The sequence below is a fragment of the Scyliorhinus canicula genome, chromosome 12, assembly GCF_902713615.1.
Source record: "Scyliorhinus canicula chromosome 12, sScyCan1.1, whole genome shotgun sequence".
Lineage (NCBI taxonomy): Eukaryota > Metazoa > Chordata > Chondrichthyes > Carcharhiniformes > Scyliorhinidae > Scyliorhinus > Scyliorhinus canicula.
This window is the reverse complement of record NC_052157.1, coordinates 145750427-145770893: the sequence shown is the minus strand read 5'-3', so window position 1 is coordinate 145770893 and position 20467 is coordinate 145750427. Positions and strand designations below refer to the sequence as shown.

Sequence of the window (20467 nt, the reverse complement as noted above, 5' to 3'; positions counted from 1 at the left end):
TAGAGGTTGTTCGATTGCACTTTCAGCTCGATACCTTGAGTGGGTGAAAGCAAAAACCATCAATTGGCATCTCAACAGATGAGAGGCCAGAAATTGTTGATTCCTCCTCCACTCTGCACATAACACATAGAGTTAACTATGTTAATAGTGAATAGTCAATGCAGATGAATCCAAGTGTACATAGTCACACCAGCAATGACCCGTTTCACCTACACCCACATGGTACACCCACATCTGATTTATACTTTGAAAACTAACTCAAGCACACATACATGGAGACTGCCATAACATCTTTCCCTCAGGCAGACATTTCAACTGACCCTTATTTCAAGGGTGACACTCCCATTTCTGAACAATAACCTGCACTTGTCAACGTACACTTTCTCCGCACTTATTCTGTTGGCAGATTTCATATCAAAGTAAGCGAAGGGTGAGGTTGTGGCCACCCAACTGTTTGGAGGCTTAATTCAGCTTCCACATCTGCCTATTCTTCACTTCATTCTTTCCCATACTTGACTGAATCTTCACCCTCATATTTTAAAAAAATCGTCGGACTGTAAGGTGTGTTTAGGAATTTTAGAATTGGCCACAGAGGTCAGTTCCCACCTCCTTTTTATCTACACTGATTTGGAAACTAATCCATGGAAGAAACCAAGATCCAGGATGAGACAGTCTGCATTTTCACATTTTTATTGTTTGGAGTGAAACTGGGAGGGGAAGTGAGTGGGCAGGCAGTGGTAAAAACAGGGGACAAAGCAAGAAACAGGGAAGCTGATTTAATGACTGATCTACAAGTTAAAGTCTCAGCCTTGCAAAGGGACTCTTGAGACATCACGGTAGGTTTTTACTGCCCTCTTGTGACTTAGAAGTTATTACGATAATGGATTGTGAGAACCAGCAATTTGCCTGTGTTCTCTTTGTCTTTAACTTCTTTGGGTAATTTTTCAGGAGAGAGTAGTCTACCTGTTATCTTTTGTAAGGATTATAAGAAGATCATACCAAACTATTACTGGCAGGATATAAGCACATTAGTTAACTGTGCTGAATTAGCCGAACCGTGGTAAGGTGGCAAGCAGAATCATAATCTTTATTATTGTCACAAGTAGGCTTACATTAACGCTGCAATGACGTTACTGTGAAAATCCACCTAGTCGCCACATTCTGGCACCTGTTCGGGTACGCAGAGGAAGAATTCAGAATGTCCAATTCACCAAACAAGCATGTCTTTAGGGACTTGCAGGAGGAAATCGGAGCACCCAGAGGAAACCCACAAAGACACGGGGAGAATGTGCAGACTCTGCACAGACAGTGACCCAAGCCGGGAATCGATCGCGGGACCCTAGCACTGTGAAGCAACAGTGCTAGCCACGGTGCGACCATGCCGTCCCAATAGAGGTGTTACAACTGGCCACAATCAAAGCGTTTGAGTTGTGTGTGTGTGTGTGTGTGGGGGGGGGGAACTGATCACCTGTTCCTTGCCGCTCTCCAGTGAGTATTGCTGGATGCTCACATGGTTGGCCAGCAGCTGAGGGCATAAATTGGCTGAAAATTCCATTAATTCTCAATCTAAAGGCTCAGCCACCAATAAATGGGCATTTTTGGATGGTAATAGAAAGGCAAACAACCTCTGTATACGCCATTTGTTCCAGGAGACAAGTCTTTGAGTTGAATAGGTGGGGAGGCATGGAAGATGGGAAGTCGGAAGAGGGTTGTGATGTAAAATAAATTGGAGCAATATGTTGGGATGAAAACTTAGTTTGATGAGGATGCGTGCAAAATAAATCTTCCCATAATTAATGAGTAAAAAAACCTGAACATGTATTGGCTGTTCCCCCAATTAGTTGATCCGATATTTATTACATTAAAAAAAAATAGTCTATCATGGGATGTGAGCATCACTGGCTTGGCCAGCATTTATTGTCCATCTCTAACTGCCAATGAACTGAGTGGCTTGCTAGGCCATTTCAAAGGGCATTTAAAGAGTTAACCACATTACTATGGGAGTCACATGTCACTAATGAATCAAATGGATTTTTACGACAATCATTTCATGGCCATCGTTGAACTTTTAATTCCAGATTTTCATTGAATTCAAATTTTTGGAGTTGGATTTGAACCCAGGTCCCCAGACTCTCACACTGGGTTTCTGGTTCAGCAACAATACCACCTCCCCTAAAGTTCACTACTACTCGGAGTGAACTGGGGAGTTGAGGCTGTGCTGAACTGTCATTGGACCAGAACTTCCATGGAGTGGCAATCACAGTCGGAGTTGGGTGGTGGCAATCGAGTGGTTAGTGGGAGGGTAGGAGTGTGTGGGGGGTAGGGGGCGGGTGGTTGAGGGGCCAGGGGAGTTCGGGTGAGTAATTGGGAGGGGGGAGGTAGTCAGTGTGTCGAGGGTACAGTTGGGGGGTTGAGGAGTGTAGTTAGGTGTTTGGCAGTTAATGAGAAGATGGTTGGGTGCGTGGGGTAGTGGTTGAGATATTAATCAGTGCAAGGTCCAGTGGAGTGTCGCACAGGGCGGGGGGGGGGGGGGGGGGGGGTAGGGGCAATGTTCAATTGTATAGTAACCCAGGTGTTAGAAGTGGTTTTAATCCTTCAAACCTTCCCTGGGTAACTATTCTACCAAGAGAGTCGGAACCATCCAAAACATACGATTTAAATTGGAGATTTGGATGGATCCCAGTGAAGGGTAATTGTCCATCAGGTGTTTAAACTTTCTGTGTAATTGCCGCGCAGTTCCTGAGTGGGGACCTCCAGAGAATTCCCCAGGGAATCTTCTGAGCTACCTCCAGAGTGCAACTCCCTGCCTTCCCGGAGATTGGAATTTCTGGACCATTGGTTCAATAATCAGTTTGAAAACAATGGGAATCCCGCAAAGAATTTCACTTAACTACAGGGCATCAGCCCCCTGCTGTCTTGCAAAACTTTAATCGGTAGATGTGTGTTGTCACGTTCTTGTGCAGTGGCCAACAGGAATGTGCACTACAAAACATCTAGACCTTGACCAGTTAAAATAATTTATTATAAAACAAAAGTGTGGTGAAGATAACTGGAATAAATATATTACAAACTCCTACCACTAACTAACTATTCTTGAGTTACTGCAAAATACGTCTATCCACCAACACGACCTACTCCCAACTCCCCGAGGCAAAGTCACATGGTAGGTTTACACTGCCACCTGCTGGTCAGAGGTTGTGTACATTATTATATACAAGATTGCTTATGCATATCATCACCTGTGTGGCAAATTATATTAAATAAGACTTCCACTTATACATTGGCTTTCATGACCACCTGATTTCTCAAAGCATCTTACAGCCAATGAAGTACTTTTGAAGTTTAGTTACAGTCGCAATGTAGGAAACACAGCAGCCAATTTGCACACAGCAGGTTCCCACAAACAGCAATGTGATAATGATCAGATTTTCTTTTTGTAATGTTAGTTAAGGAATAAATATTGGCCAGGAAACCAGCTTTAACTACTGTGCCCTCTTTGAAATAATGTGATGGGATCTTTCAGCACCACCTGAGCAAGGAGAAAGTGGTTTGGAGTAACATCACGTCTGAAAGGCAGTACCACCAACACTGTACCTGTGAACTGCACTGCACTGGGGTATCAGTGTAGATTTTTGTGCTTACACCCCGAAGTGCAGGGACTTGAACCCTAAACTTTATGACTCAAGTGGCAACTGACGCTGTGCTCCTCCCATTTTGTGTAACATCCCATTTTCCAGACAATACATGTTGATTTGACAAATGCAATAGCCGCAACACTGCTTGAGTCAACCAGTAAATGTGCAAGAAGATAGAACTGACTGGATTTGGAAAACAATTTCCTGGCTATTTTCATATGAAATAATACTCTTAATGTTTTCGTTTCATAGAAAGCAATACAGATCTCAGACAAAGAGTCATACAGACTCAAAATATTAACTCTGTTATTCTCACCGCAGATGGTGCCAGACCCGCTGAGTATTTCCAGCATTTTTGGTTTTCAATACATGGGCAGGATTCTCCGGGAATCGGCGGGGCGAGCAGAAACGGTGGGGATCGGCGGGAACCAGTCCGGCGTCGGGCCGCCCCAAAGGTGCGGAATCCTCCGCACCTTCAGGGGCTAGGCCGGCGCCGGAGTGGCTTGCGCCCCGCCGGCCGGCGTGGAAGGCCTTTGGCGCCCCGCCAGCTGGGGCCAAAGGGACTCCGCCGGACGGTGCGGGAGCGTCAGCGGATGCTGACGTCATCCCCGCGCATGCGCAGAGGTGGTTCACCTTCGCGCCGGCCATCGCGGAGGCTTACACGGCCGGCGCATAAGAATAGAGTGCCCCCACGGCACAGGCCCGCCCGCCGATTGGTGGGCCCCGATCGCGAGCCAGGCCACCGTGGGGCACACCCCGGGGCCAGATCGCCCCACGCACCCCCCCCCCCCCCCCCGAGGACCCCGGAGCCCACCCACGCCGCCAGATCCCACCGGTAAGGGACCAGCTCCAATTTACGCCGGCGTGACCTGCATAGAACGGGCGGGACTTCGGCCCATTGCGGGCCGGAGAATCGCCGGGGGGGGGGGGGGGGGGGCGCCAACCGGCGCAGCGCGATTCCCGCCCTCGCCAAATCTCCGGCGCCGGAGAATTCGGCAACCGGCGGGGGCAGGATTCACGCCGCCCCCCGGTGATTCTCCAGGTTGATTCTCTGGTTCATGATATCAGCCAGGGATATTCTTCATAATGTTTCCACGTTAGGGCTATTGGATAAAATAACTCAAGATTGTCACTGGCAATCACTATCTCGTGCCACTTGCTGGGTAGTGAGTACAAATTCAATGTGAGATGAGAACAGATCTCACTGTGATGCATTCTGTGGTGGAATAGTATGTCGATCCATTGTCTAAACTCTGATATAGAGATTGACTGCCAGGGAACTGTCTTCTAAAATTAATCAGCAGATTGAGATTTTTTTAAAAGTGCATTTATGTGAATCCCCACACTGTACTGTAGTTTGTAAAATTCATCTTTTTTTCTTTTAGGTAGTGAGGTTCAAAACATTATATATTTTAAAGTGATGCCAAATTTTGTTTCCAGCAACCAGAAAGTAGATTATTTATTAATTTAAGGTGGGTCTGACTACAATTTTAGCCAGTGAGAGCAAGGTGCCATCTTTCAGGTGCACTGTCACTTTAACCCCAGACCTGGGAGGGATGCACTGTCACTTTAATTCCAGATCTTGGTGGGGGTGCCCTGTCACTTTAACTTCAGGCCTGGGGGAAGGTGCAGTGTCACTTTAATTCCAAGATGTGGAGATTTGATTACCCGCAAATGCTCACATTCCAAGCATTGTCTGGCATCTCTGACTTTGTCTGTATAAATGTTTCTGGAACATACCTCTCCATTCACCTGAGGAAGGAGCAGTGCTCCGAAAGCTCGTGTTTGAAACAAACCTGTTGGACTTTAACCTGGTGTTGTAAGACTTCTTACTGTGTTCACTTTAATTCCAGACCTGGGTGGGATACACTGTCACTTTAATTCCAGACCAGGTAGGCGTACACTGTCACGTTAGCCCCAGACACAAGTGGGTGTACATTATCACCTTAACCCCAGACCCAGGTAGGGGTACAGTATCACTTTAACCCGAGACCCAGGTGGGCGTACACTGTCACTTTAACACCAGACCAGGAGAGGGCTACACTGTCACTTTAACCCAGACCCGGATAGGGGTACACTGTCACTTTAACCCAGACCCGGATAGGGGTACGCTGTCACTTTAACCCCAGACCCGGTTAGGAGTACACTGTCACTTTAACCCCAGACCCGGTTAGGAGTACACTGTCACTTTAACCCAGACCCAGACAGGGGTACACTGTCACTTTAACCCAGACCCGGATAGGGGTACACTGTCACTTTAACCCAGACCCAGACAGGGGTACACTGTCACTTTAACCCCATACCCGGTTAGGGGTACACTGTCATTTAACCCAGACCCAAATAGGGGTACACTGTCACTTTAACCCAGACCCAGACAGGGGTACACTGTCACTTTAACCCAGACCCGGATAGAGGTACACTGTCACTTTAACCCCAGACCCGGTTAGGGGTACACTGTCACTTTAACCCCAGACCCGGTTAGGGGTACACTGTCACTTTAACCTCAGACCCAGACAGGGGTACACTGTCACTTTAACCCCAGACCCGGATAGGGGTACACTGTCACTTTAACCCAATTCCGGATAGGGGTACACTGTCACTTTAACCCCAGACCCGGATAGGGCTACACTGTCACTTTAACCCGAGACCCGGATAGGGGTACACTGTCACTTTAACCCAGACCTGGATAGGGGTACACTGACACTTTAACCCAGAACCGGATAGGGGTACACTGTCACTTTAACCTAGACCCGGATAGGGGTACACTGTCACTTTAACCCCAGACCCGGATAGGGGTACACTGTCACTTTAACCCAGACCCGGATAGGTGTACACTGTCACTTTAACCCCAGACCCGGATAGGGGTACACTGTCACTTTAACCCAGACCTGGATAGGGGTACACTGACACTTTAACCCAGAACCGGATAGGGGTACACTGTCACTTTAACCTAGACCCGGATAGGGGTACACTGTCACTTTAACCCCAGACCCGGATAGGGGTACACTGTCACTTTAACCCAGACCCGGATAGGTGTACACTGTCACTTTAACCCCAGACCCGGATAGGGGTACACTGTCACTTTAACCCAGACCCGGATAGGGGTACACTGTCACTTTAACCTAGACCCGGATAGGGGTACACTGTCACTTTAACCCCAGACCCGGGTGGTGATATCGATCGCGAAAGAATCGCTCCGTGGGCGGGGCGGGGCGGTCTATCTGTCTGTCGGTATTCGATGTCCCGGCCTGCCTCGCCATGGCGATGGAGCAGTTCGATTTGTTCCGTGCGCTGGGCGCCGGCGCCCGATTCGACTGGAAGCGCTTCGGGCGGGACGCCGAGAGGCTGCGGGTGAGGGAGCGGTCCCGGGCCGGCCGCCGGGTTACTGGTTTGGCGGGTTTCACCGCCCCGAGGAGGTCGGGCTGGAGAGGAGGGGGAGCCCGAGGCCGCAGGCCCCGGTCACAACCCGGAGTTTAAAGGGGCCGCGGCGCTGCCCTGTCCGCCTGGGTCTCCATCCCCACCGGCCACCGGGAGGCCCGGCCCAGGATCAGGGTGAGGGTCTGACCCAGCTGCTCGGTGTGCCCTCCATGCCCACCCGAGGACTGGCTCTGTGCTGCTGCCTGCTGCCTGCCGCGGGCTCGCAAGCCCAGGGAGTGAGGGGACCAGGTCAACTGGGGGCATTTAATCCCGTTATGCCAATGCTGGCTTTTGGTCCCAGACCACCGCTTTCACCCCCCCCCCCCCCCCCCCCCCCCCCCCCCCCCCCCCCCCCCCCCCCATGAACCCTATAAATTAGTCCTCATAGTTTGCTTTTTGCAAATTCATAGAACATAGAAACCCTACAGTGCAGAAGGAGGCCATTCGGCCCATCCAGTCGGCACTGACCTGCTGAAAGAGCACCCCACCTATGCCCACTCCCCTGCCACATGGCCGTAACCCCTCCTAATCTTTTTGACACTAAGGGGCAATTTAGCATGGCCAATCCTCATAACCTGGACATCTCTGGACTGTGGGAGGAAATCGGAGGACACCCACACAGACAGTTACCCGAGACTGGAATTGAAGCCGGGTCCCCGGCTGGAATTGAAGCCGGGTCCCCGGCTGGAATTGAAGCCGATTCCCCGGCTGGAATTGAAGCCGATTCCCCGGCTGGAATTGAAGCCGGGTCCCTGGGGCTGTGAGGCAGCAGCGCTAACCACTGTGCCACCTTGCCGGTCGTATGGAATTTGTTTCCACCTCTTTTTATTGATTGATTTTATTTGTTGTCACGTGTACAGAGGTACAATGAAAAGTATTGTTCGGTGTACAGACCAGACAGATCATTCCGTACATATAAAAAACAGGACATATATAAATACACAATGTAAATATATAAGCACAGGCAGCGGGAGAAGCATATTGTGTGTCAGCTATTGTGTTGCAGATCTTAACAGCATTGTGTAGTGGGGGTGGAAGTCTAATTTCTCGTGTTCTTCAGCCATTACTTTTAATCCACTTGCTCAAGAAAACACTTTGTCAAGACCCCTCATAAGTTTTGAATGTACCTAATTAAATTGCTCCTTATTCCTCTCTGCTCTAAAAATAATTTTAACTTCTCCAATCTCCCTCGTCCCTGGTGTAATCCTGGCAAATTTCTGTACCTTCTTCAAAGCCTTGACTTCCTTAAAGTGTGATGCTGAAATTGTACACATCGCTCTAGCTGAGTCCTAACCAGTGATTTATAAAGCCGCGTACCCCAAAGTCTTTCTTGGGATTTCTTATTAACTTGTCCTGCCACCTTCAAACATTTATGAATACCTACTCCCGTGCATCTCGATAGTACTGGTTGGATCATATTACCTCTCCATCTTATTCCTCCAGTGATCTTAGCTTTAAAGGGGAGTGACTAAAAGTTGTAGAATCACTGTCTGCTCCAATCTCTGTTGCTATGAGGGGAAAGCTGAATAAAATCACCCTCGTTAAACCTCTTGCAATATTTTGAATAGATTAGTTCAGGCTGTAGTTTCAACTGGGAATAATTAATTATTTTGGTATTTTGCCTATGATTTAGGTTCATGTTTTAACTTTTCAGTAATGTCTTGCAATACACTTTAAACTGCACTGTAAAATTGGACACACCGTCTTTGTCTTTTATTCGTGGAAGCATTGTTTATGTAATTCCAGGTAACAAAGTCAAGCAGCGCCAATTTAAGTGAAAACGCTCTGGACCTTGACTTTTTTAACAGTCAGCGTACTAAAATCTGCAAACCAGTGGTCAGTAGACAGAAGAGCAATGTGGAGAAAGAGGATTCTCTCGGAAAAAGAAAACTTGAGACAAGTGTGTCAGAAAAGAGGAAAAGGAGAAAAAAGAGGAACTCGGGTAAAGTAAACAGAAAAACAAAAAATTCTCAGGAAATACTGAGGTCAGGCAGCATCTGTGGAGAGAGAACCTGAGTTACTATATCAGGTCAATGACCTTTTCTCAAAATTGGAAAGAGTCAAAGATTTGGCAGGTTAATTGAGGTAAATCGAACTTGCTGAAGCAGTAGAATAATTGCAAAGTTGGTCATTCTGATTTCCAAATCTACAAGATGCAGTACTTTTTGTGTTTGTAGTAAATTATTTCTTCCCTTCTGCCCAGAGGGGGACATGGTCCTCCTTCTGCAGTGATAGTCGTATTTACGTGCCATTGATGTAATGGTATGCACAAAATAATAATCGAAGAAGAATGAGATTAATAAAATCCTTTCTCCTCCCCCAGCCCCCAACCCCTCCATAATTGTTTTGGTCCCTTCTCACATAAATGGACCCAATCCAGTGTCTTGCTCCAGTGGCTGTTCTCTATGTTTGAACCATGACGAGGCCAATAAGTTATTTGGCTTTTTCAACCTTGTTCTAACCCTTTCTCGGTGTCCAGGCATGCTGGCTTTTCAGTGGGTGGCACTAGATAGTGATCAGAAATCTTGACTGATGTTGCCTTTCCCTTCCCTAGTCAGAAGCGCTAAGGCCACCTGCAGAGCCGTTACCATAGCTGTGGTTATAATCTGATTCAACAAAGAAGAGGACTTTTATGCTTCAGTGCTACAAGAGATACACTTAACCGCACCGCCACCTGCCGCTACATTTTTCATGCCAATTTTACACACACCAGTTCATAGCTGCAAATTTTTTCATTTAAAAATTCAAAACGTTGTACTTTTTAAAAAAGAATTTACAGTTTTTAAACTAATAGCTTTGTTGGCTGTCCATTTTTAATTTCCTTTATTTTTTCTTCTCGACCATAACTAGATTGGTACACGAATGGGCAGCTCACCTGCTTTCGAGACTCCTCGAAGGCTGTTGCTCTTACAGTAGCTCGGATGGTCTTTTTTCTTTCTTATTCTTTCCTGGGATGTGGTGTCGTTGGCAAGGCCAACATTTGATTTGTTGCCCATCCCTAATTGCCTTTGATCTGGGGGGCTTGTCACGCCATTTCAGAGGGCAGGTAAGAATCAGCCACATTGCTCTGGATCTAGAGTTCCATGTAGGTCTGATCAGGTAAGGATGGCAAATTTCCTTCCCGGATGTTTTTTTTTTAAAGGCAATCAATGGTTTCACCATCACCATTGCAGAGGCTAGCTTTTTATTCCAGAATTGTTAATTTAATTAAAATTCCAACAGCTGCCATGGTGGGATTTGAACCTGTATCCCCAGAGCATGTTAACTCCTAGGGCTTGTAATCATGCTAACATTTGATTCGTAATGAAGTTATAGCTTAAACCCATATCCCACAACTCCGAAGCACTTGTTGATGCTGGAACATGGTATGTCCCTTGGGGAATATTTTAAAATCAGCATGTTGCTACTCCCACGTGTGACTTAGTGGTAGACCACATGATTCCCAACTAGTTGCTTACTGAACGTGGTTGTACTCTTGACAAAGACGAGCTTAATTATTTTATTTGAGTGCAGAGAATTAGATCAGCAGAGTCTGAATTATTTTTCTCACAAAGTCTCCTGCATTTCTTGGTTGATATAATTAAAGTAATGTTGACAGTGATGTTGGAGTATCAAGCCCAATGAAGTGTTCACGTGTGGAAACAGAATCTAATAAATGTATCATAAAATGGCACTGAATCCACATGATTACATTGGTGATGGAGGGAAAGGTTAAGAGTTTGATTGTTACAACTTCCTGATGTGATTCATGTTCATGCCTTTTCAACCCTGATTATATCCTGTTCTACGGGTCTTCACTGACATTTAGCAATAAATGAGTTTCTAATTCCCCTTTCCTCCTCCTGCCACCATCAGCAGAAACCGAAACAGCGGGCGACATTTTTGCCAACACCAAAGATGATGATGGGATAATGCTGATGTCGTCACTGGGAAGCAAGATCAAGAGTAATACTAGCGATAGGGGCACAGAAACCAGTGCTGAGAAACTGGAACATCAACGACGAGAAAAGGTTTGCCTTTAGACTGTACCTCGGAACAAATCTACTTACCGTTAACACTTCTGGGGATAAATAAATTTTGGACGCTCCACTGTAACGTTTGCCTAAGTGGAATTTAAAATTCTCTCCTTTTCCCTTTTCAAGATAATTACATTCCGACGTAAGCATCGGATTTATGTGGGTGGAACGGATATTCCTGAGCCAGTCGCCACCTTTGAAAAGCTCCTACAAGAATATAAGGTGCACCCAAAGATTATTCGGCACATACAGGAAGCTGGATTCCAAATGCCCACCCCAATACAGATGCAAGCCATACCAATCATGCTGCATGTAAGTATTTTTCAGTTGACTTGTTAAGATAGATATTAAATTTGGACCTTGTTAATACTGAACCATGCAGACTAGGAAGGTGTTGGATTGCCAGCCGTGGCTCCTTTGGTAGCATGTTTGCCCCGAGTGATTAGGTTCCAGGTTCAGTTCCAGGGCTTGAGCACAAAAATCAGGCTGACACTGCAGTGCAGTACTCGAGGAGTGCTACACTGTCTGAGGTGCCGTCTTTCGGATAAGTTGTTGAACCAATGCCCCATCTGCCTGCTTGGATTGGGATGTAAAAGTTACCATTGCACTATTTCAAAGAGCAGAGGAGTATCCTTGTTATCCTGGCCAATATTTATCATTATCACATCTAACATACTAACATCACAAAAACCGATTAACTGGTCATTATCACATTTTATTTGTGGAAGCTTGCTGTGTGCAGATTAGCTGCTGTGTTTCCCACATTACAACAGTGACTACACTTCAATTGACTATAAAGTGCTCTGAGATGTCTGGCGGTCGTGACAAATGCAAGTCTTTTTGTTTTCCTTTTTATCCCCAATCAGAGCTAATAAAGCTGATGTTGACTAGGACAAAAGGCACTAAAAATCCCCTCCCAGTATCCATGGACTAGATGAGAGAGTGGTGAATTTCTGTTCTGGATCACTATTCACCGTTGCTAACAATGTCTTTGAGTACAGGAACGGAGTTTGGTTATAATGACATTCACAGTCTGAATACGGGCAAGAAAATATAGGGCTGTTGCCATTGAATTTTGTTAAACCTCTACAACTTTATACTATAGCGCTTAATTCTCAGAAGTTTATTTTTCGTTGACTGACCCCGTGGTGACGTGCATTGGTTTACCAGCAGGTTTTGCACCTCAGGGCAATTTCTCAGCTGGGCTGAGTAAGGGAAGGACTTTGGGAAATTGGAATATATTTCCCTAAGCACAGCTGCACACAAACAAGAAGAATTTGTACAGTCCATATAAAATCAGCTCCATAAGTTAACAGCTGCGGAGCCACACAGAATAAATTTAAAGGGTGTATGCACTTGAATGAATAGGCTCCATGCAACTTTTTTTTTAAATAGAGGGAAGGTTTGGGTCGCTGCCATTGAATCTCTCAGAATGGCCACTCTAATGGTGCAGGCAGATGTCAGGTGGGTTGTCAGTCGCCTGTGTAACAAGAACAAATTGTGTTAACAGTGAAAGTTTTGTGCAAGGTACATCGATCACATTCTGGACGTTGAACTGAAAATTCATTCATACTGCGGAAATAATTATACATACTCATTTCCGTATTATGAGGACATGTGGATAAGTATCACAACATAAAAAGAAGTAAACTGGAGGCATTTCTAAAAAGCTATAATTTCCCTGAACACTTTTGGTTTAAATATAAGTAGTTATGTCAGAGTTAACTTCAAACTCTCATGTGTGCTCTTCACAGAATCGGGAAATCCTGGCCTGTGCCCCAACTGGATCAGGAAAGACATTGGCCTTTTGCATTCCACTTTTGACTTGTCTAAAACAGCCAATGAACAAGGGTTTCAGGGCACTGATATTATCTCCTACTCGTGAGCTTGCCAACCAGGTATGTTTCGTTATCAGAGGACTATTAAACAGCAAACCTATTCGTTGCTGAAAGTTACTGGTGATTTTTTTTTGTAAACTTAAGCTGCACTTTGATTTGAATGCAGTACCTTGTCTGAGACCATTAACAATAAGCTGGCACTGACAGCATTGACCCTGCACCAACGTCGGAATACATTTGATGAATGAGTTGTGCTCTTGTTAAACATGCTGGTCTTAATGTAGGAGAGCAGTATTGCTTTTGAGATATTGGCATTGATTTTCTACGTGTTGCCACTTGTATTCTTTTGTTGGCACTATACTGGCACTGTACTGCTTTCACAAGTGTATGTGCATAAGTTTAGAAATTGACTGCATTAATTCTGTTTGTCTGCACTAACAGCAACCAGAACGGCGCAAGTGTTTTGAAAGTTAATTTTACTTTTTTTTCAAAACTGAAGAGAACTGCTCAATTTAAATTTAATGGAGAACACTATTGCTTTAGAGATGTTGGCGTTGGTTTACTCAGTTTTGCCACTTGTATTTGTTTGTCAGCACTGTAAAAAGTCGCCACAGTCCCAGATGACCATACGCTGCTTTCCCCTTTGAAGGGGAGAGGTGACTGGTGGTGATTTAACCTGAAGATCGCCACACTTCTGACGAGGGGCAAGGTTGAGAAGGTGGCGCCTTAATGAATAACCTCAGCCAGCACGGGAATTGAGACCGCACTGTTGGCCTTGTTCTGTACTACAAACCAGCTGTCCAGCCAACTGCGCTCAACCAGCTTTCACTGTACTGCTTTCACAAGTGTATAAACATAAGTTTAGAAATTGACTACATTCAGTCTGTTTATCTGTAGCAACAGAACCAGAACGGCACAAGTGTTTTGAAAGTTAAAACCTCTGAATTTTCTGTAGTCCTCAAATTCTAACCTTGTGTGTTGCCCTGATTTCTACTACTGCACCATTGGTGTTTGTGCCTTCAGCTGAATGGGCCCTAAGCTATTTTATTCCTCCACAAAGTCTCAGCCTCTCGTGTTTTCCTTCTATCCTTTAATCCTACCTCTTTATCTGTAACTATCATAAACCACGCTGATGTTAACTGCGAGGGAATTCCAGCTTGGAACTCCAGTTCGTGGAGGTGTATAGTTTTGATTTTGGAATGCTGTAAGATGTCAAGTGAAATCCCTAGTGAGAATAAGCGGCCCAGTCGTCGTGTAACAATTAGAGTCCTAGAATCCCGACAGTGCAGAAGGAGGCCATTTGGCCCATCGAGTCTGCAGTGACCCTTCGAAAGAGCCCCCCCAACCTTTGGACACGGGGATAATTTAGCCTGGCCAATCCACCTAACCTGCACATCTTTGGACTGCACATCTTGTTAAAGTCTATTTCTTAAATTAAAGAAAATATAAATACACACAAACAGGACTCGGCTGCTGTAAGACAGTTAAGCATATAAATCACTAAACACGCAGTTTAGGTAGAACGTACCCTTTGTTCTAAAATGTATCTACAATCTCTGAACTCTTCCAGACTTCCCTTTTCCCCAAGCAACATCCAAATCAAATAGATCTATAAGTCACAGCCAACTTATAGTTACTACACAATACAGGGAAACATCTTGTCCTGGTCCAGTGAAGTTATTTACACTGCCTTTGCAAAGGTTTTCTGCGCTACCTTGAGTCTAAAACTTGGAGACTGCTAAATGTAAACTGGCCTCTGGGCTGTTGGATGTAAACTGGCTTGTCTGCTTCTGAGGGGCTGGAAATTATACCATTTCTCCCCCTTCAGGCTGGAACGGTAGCACAGTGGTTAGCACTGTTACTTCACAGCGCTAGGGACCCGGGTTTGATTCCCGGCTTGGGTCACTGTGCGGAGTCTGCGCGTTTTCCCCATGTCTGCATGGGATTCCTCCGGGTGCTCCGGTTTCCTCCCACAAGTCGCAAAAGACGTGCTGGTTAGGCGAATTGGGCATTCTGAATTCTCCCTCTGTGTACCAGAACCAACACCGGAATGTGGCAATTAGGGGATTTTCACAGTAACTTCATTGCAGTTTTAATGGAAACCTACTTGTGACACGAATAAAGATTATTGATTCTGCATTCTGTATATTTGGCAATCTGCCTCTACCAAATTCCTTGACTTTAGAAATTAGCATGTGTAAACCTTCCTGATCTCCCAATTGTCTAAGTAAGCTGTTCCTACTCATACACGATTCACATCTGATTCTATTTATGATGCCTGCTAATCTCATTACTGGGAAAGACGCATCTCCTCCGGCCTTTTGAATGCTGGCTACTGCTGTCGCGAGGTAGATTTCTACCTGTTGCTGGGCAGATTACATCCTATTATGTCTAGTTAGATTTGTGTTACTCGACAAATCCATGACATAATGCTCCTGTGAAGTCCCTTGAAAGATTTTTCAAGGTTAAAAGTGCCATATAAACACCAAGTTATTTTATGTCTATTTTCTAGTCATCCTAAATCTGTACATGCATGAAGAGAGAATTAGTTGGATTTTTTTTCCTGCCTTTCATGCAACATTTTTCCAAACTGGAGAAAGAACAAGGTAAATGATCTAAGATCTCAGGGATTACCTGAACTGAGTTCATCTGTTTGTTCCTCTATTTCCAGACTCATCGGGAACTAGTCAAACTCTCTGAAGGCATTGGGTTCAGAATTCACATGATCAACAAAACAGGTGAAGCCGCCAAAAGGTTTGGCCCTAAGACATCAAGTAAATTTGGTAAGTGATTGTGTATATTTTCCACCTTTTTTAAAAATTAAATTGGCCTAACGTCAGGGCTGAGCTTTAGGCTTGAGCTCACCTTGAGCCTCAGTCTTGGAACGATGGCCAGATAATGTGTAAGGGTTTCTACTTGGTTGCTAGCCGGAGGATTTTGTGCAATGCAGAGGACAGCTTGGCTGACAAAAAGCAGCCGTGACCAACTTGAGCAGGTAAAAACTGTGAAGAGGCTACATCACTGTCAACTGATGGGGAAAGAATTACAGTGCACAGAAACAGTAGGGAAGCTAAAACGTACAGATGTATTTTATTTACATGAAAGTGTTTTATTTCAAGTGCCAGTAATAAGTATTGGCTCAGTTTTCTCAAGTACCTGATATGAACACAATAGCAGTTGAAATGTTTTTCCCTTGTTTTCAGACATTTTGGTGACCACTCCAAACAGACTGATTTATTTGTTAAAGCAGGAACCCCCTGCTGTGGACCTCAGCAGGTATCAATGCTTTCTGTTTTGCAGAAGTGTATGTTACATGGAAGCCGTATTGGATCAAGTACTTTGACATCTTATGCCGTTTAGGATCCTAGATGTGGAATGTGTTTCTATTTTAAAGCAGGTTATTGTGTGGATTACACATTGCTGTGAACGGTTACTGCGAATTTGATTGAAGTATCCTGCAGCTGTTCGGGAAATATTTTAAACGAGAATCCCTATTATTATTATTATTTCTCAGTTGGTAAAGCCAGAATGTAGTTGAATCATACAGATCAGAAGAGTCTAAGTTTAATTCCCTGTCCAGTAAGAGGTTGACGTGACTTACAGTGGCAATAGAAGTGCTACGCTTATCATCGGTGACTTGATGAGAGGAGGGAAACTCGATAATTGTATCTGCTTCTGATTGTTATCCAGAAATGCTTGCTGCAACGGGTCTTTTTGAATGTTCGGGGAAGACGTGGTTGGACTTGGCTGTGCATCCAGGGTTGAATATTCTGCTGGTACTTGCATTCCAGACTCTCATGCAAGGCACAGATGGGTGCCTGGTATCTGTAGCACCATACCTCAGCAGTCAAACCTTTTCTTTTTTTAAAAAAAAATAATTTTTATTGAGAAATTTTGATTTTATACAACAATAACGCACCTTAGTAAAATACCGAAAATAACAATAATATTAACAATCATATACATTCGCCCCATCCCCATGAACAACCCAGCATTTTAACAACAACGCAAATTAACACACTATAAAGTTACAGAATAAACACTACAATAATGCACCCCCCTAATGCACCTGTCCTCACCCCCGAAGAACCTACTCATCCTAGTCCCGGACATATGGGCCCGGTGCAGCACCTTAAATTGGATGAGACTAAGCCTCGCACATGAGGAGGAGGAGTTGACTCTCTCCAAGGCCTCCGCCCAAGTCCCATCCTCTATCTGCTCCCCGAGTTCCTCCTCCCATTTAGCCTTCAGCTCCTCCACTGACGACTCCTCCACCTCCTGCATTACCTTATAGATGTCAGACACCTTCCCCTCTCCTACCCACACCCCCGAAAGCACTCTGTCCATCATCCCCTGCGAGGGCAGCAAAGGGAATCCCTCTACCTGCCGCCTAGCAAACGCCTTTACCTGCAGGTATCTGAACATATTCCCCTGGGGAAGGCCAAATTTATCTTCCAGTTCCCCCAGGCCCGCAAACCTCCCGCCAATAAACAGATCCCTCAATTTGCTGATGCCCGCCCTTGGCCATCCCCTGAATCCCCCAGCCGTGTTCCCCGGGATGAACCGATGGTTGCCACCCAGTGGAGCCTCCATCGAGCCCCCTGTTTCCCCCCGATGCCGTCTCCACTGTCCCCAGATTCTTAGGGTCGCCGCCACCACCGGGCTCGTGGTAACCCTCTTGGGGGAGAGCGGCAACGGTGCCGTTACCATGGCACCCAGGCTTGTACCTCTACATGACGCCATCTCCATTCTTTTCCACGCCGCGCCTCCCCCCTCCATCACCCATTTACGCACCATTGACACATTGGCTGCCCAATAGTACCCCAGAAGGTTGGGCAGCGCCAGCCCGCCTCTATCCCTTCCTCGCTCCAGGAATACCCTCCTCACTCTCGGAGTCCCATGTGCCCACACAAAGCTCAGAATACTGCCGGTCACTCTCCTAAAGAAGGCCCTGGGGATAAATATGGGCAGGCACTGAAAAAGGAACAAGAACCTCGGAAGCACTGTCATTTTGACGGACTGCACCCTCCCCGCCAACGACAATGGCAGCATGTCCCACCTCCTGAACTCCTCCTCCATCTGATCTACCAGTCTGGTAAAGTTATGCTTGTGGAGAGTCCCCCAGTCCCTGGCCACTTGCACCCCCAGGTACCTAAAGCTCTCCCCTGCCTGCCTAAGCGGGAGCCTACCAATTCCTTCCTCCTGGTCTCCAGGGTGCACCACAAACACCTCGCTCTTGCCTAAGTTTAATTTATAACCTGAGAAGGTCCCAAACTCGGCTAGTAACTCCATCACTCCCGGCATCCCTCCCACCGGGTCCGCCACATACAGTAACAGGTCGTCGGCATACAACGACACCCTATGTTCCTCTCCACCTCGCACCAAGCCTCTCCACCTCTCTGAATCTCTCAATGCCATCGCCAGCGGCTCGATTGCCAGTGCAAACAACAAGGGGGACAAGGGGCAACCCTGCCTGGTCCCTCGGTAAAGCCGGAAGTACTCCGACCTCCTCCTATTCGTAGCCACGCACGCCATCGGGGCCTCATATAACAGCCTTACCCATCTAATGAACCCTTCACCAAATCCAAACCTCCCCAACACCTCCCATAGGTACCCCCACTCCACTCTATCAAAGGCCTTCTCCGCATCCAGCGCCACCACTATCTCTGCCTCCCCCTCAATCGCCGGCATCATAATGACATTCAGCAATCTCCGCACATTCGTGTTCAGCTGCCTTCCCTTCACAAAACCTGTCTGGTCCTCATGCACAACCCCTGGCACACAGTCCTCTATCCTGGTGGCCAGGATTTTTGCCAGCACCTTAGCATCCACGTTGAGGAGAGATATGGGCCTGTATGACCCACACTGCTGGGGGTCCTTGTCCTTCTTTAAAATTAACGAGATCAGCGCCCGTGACATCGTCGGGGGCAAAGTCCCCCCTTCCCACGCTTCGTTGAGTGTCCGCACCAGCAAGGGGCCCACTAGGTCCACGAACTTTTTATAAAATTCCACCGGGAACCCATCCGGCCCCGGTGCCTTCCCTGACTGCATCTGCCCGATCCCCTTAACTAGCTCCTCCAGCTCAATTGGCGCACCCAGCCCCTCCACCTTCTCCTCCTGCACCTTCGGGAAAGAAAGCCTGTCAAGGAACCTCTCCATTCCCCTCCTCTCCCCCGTTGGCTCCGACTGGTACAGTTCCCCGTAAAAGTCCTTGAAGACCTCATTCACCTCTACCCCCTTCCGCACCACATTCCCACTCTTGTCTCTCACTCCAGCAATCTCCTTAGCCGCATCCCGCTTACGGAGCTGATGAGCCAGCATCCTACTCGCCTTTTCACCATGTTCGTACACTGCCCCTTGTGCCTTCCTCCACTGTGCCTCAGCCTTTCTAGTGGTCAGCAAATCAAATTTAGCCTGCAGGCTGCGCCTCTCCCCCAACAGTCCCTCCTCTGGTGCCTCTGCATACCTCCTGTCCACCTCCAGCATCTTTCCCACCAGTCTATCCCTCTCACTCCTCTCGCTCCTCTCCCTGTGTGCCCGGATGGATATCAGCTCCCCACGAATTACTGCCTTCAGGGCTTCCCAGACCATCCCCACCTGAACCTCCCCCGTATCATTCACCTCAAGGTACCCCTCAATACTTGCCCGCACCCTCCTACACACCTCCTCCTCCGCCAACAACCCCACATCCAACCGCCACAACGGACGTTGGTCTCGCACCTCCCCCATTTCCAACTCTATCCAATGCGGAGCGTGGTCAGAGATTGCAATGGCCGAATACTCGGCCTCCTCCACTCTCGGAATCAGTCCCCTACTCACCACGAAGAAATCTATCCGAGAGTAGACCCTATGTACGTGGGAGAAGAAAGAGTACTCACGTGCCCTCGGCCTCACAAACCTCCATGGATCCACTCCACCCATCTGATCCATAAACCCTCTCAGTACCTTGGCCGCCGCCGGCCTCCTACCCGTCCTAGAGCTGGACCGATCCAGTGAAGGATCCAACACCGTATTAAAGTCCCCCCCTATGATCAGGCCTCCCGCCTCCAGATCCGGGATCCGTCCCAACATACGCCTCATAAAGCCCGCATCGTCCCAATTTGGGGCATACACACTAGCCAGTACCACCTTCTCTCCTTGTAGCCTGCCCCTAACCATCACATACCTACCCCCCTTATCCGCCACCACCTCCGATGCCTCAAACAACACATTTTTCCCCACCAGAATCGCCACTCCCCGGTTCCTCACATCCAACCCCGAGTGGAAAACCTGCCCCACCCATCCCTTCCTCAGGCGGACCTGGTCCGCCACCCTCAGGTGGGTCTCCTGAAGCATTGCCACATCCGCCTTTAGCCCCTTCAGGTGAGCCAGTACCCTTGACCGCTTCACCGGCCCATTCAACCCTCTCACATTCCAGGTGACCAACCGGATCAGAGGGCGTCCCGCCCCCCTCCCCCGTCGGCTAGCCATAGCCCGTCGACTGCCCGCCCCAGGCCAGCGTCCCCTGCTCGACCCCGTCCCCATAGCGACAACCCCTCACCTCTGTCCCCCCAGCCCCCAC

The 20467-nt window shown here is 47.1% G+C and overlaps 1 protein-coding gene across 2 annotated transcripts in view; it reads left to right on the top strand.

Annotated features, from left to right (window-relative positions):
- The first annotated feature begins 6857 nt into the window (after positions 1 to 6857).
- ddx52 (DEAD (Asp-Glu-Ala-Asp) box polypeptide 52) overlaps positions 6858 to 20467 on the top strand; it is a 33040-nt gene continuing 19430 nt past the window's right edge. The window contains exons 1-7 of one of the 2 annotated variants that reach the window (XM_038814408.1): positions 6858 to 6986; positions 8799 to 8994; positions 10911 to 11062; positions 11195 to 11380; positions 12823 to 12966; positions 15578 to 15689; positions 16110 to 16182. In XM_038814408.1, the coding sequence (XP_038670336.1) occupies positions 6894 to 6986; positions 8799 to 8994; positions 10911 to 11062; positions 11195 to 11380; positions 12823 to 12966; positions 15578 to 15689; positions 16110 to 16182 (956 nt within the window). In that variant the 5' untranslated portion in view covers positions 6858 to 6893. Of the gene's footprint in view, positions 6987 to 8798; positions 8995 to 10907; positions 11063 to 11194; positions 11381 to 12822; positions 12967 to 15577; positions 15690 to 16109; positions 16183 to 20467 lie in introns of both variants that reach the window. The other variant, XM_038814407.1, reaches the window with a different exon arrangement.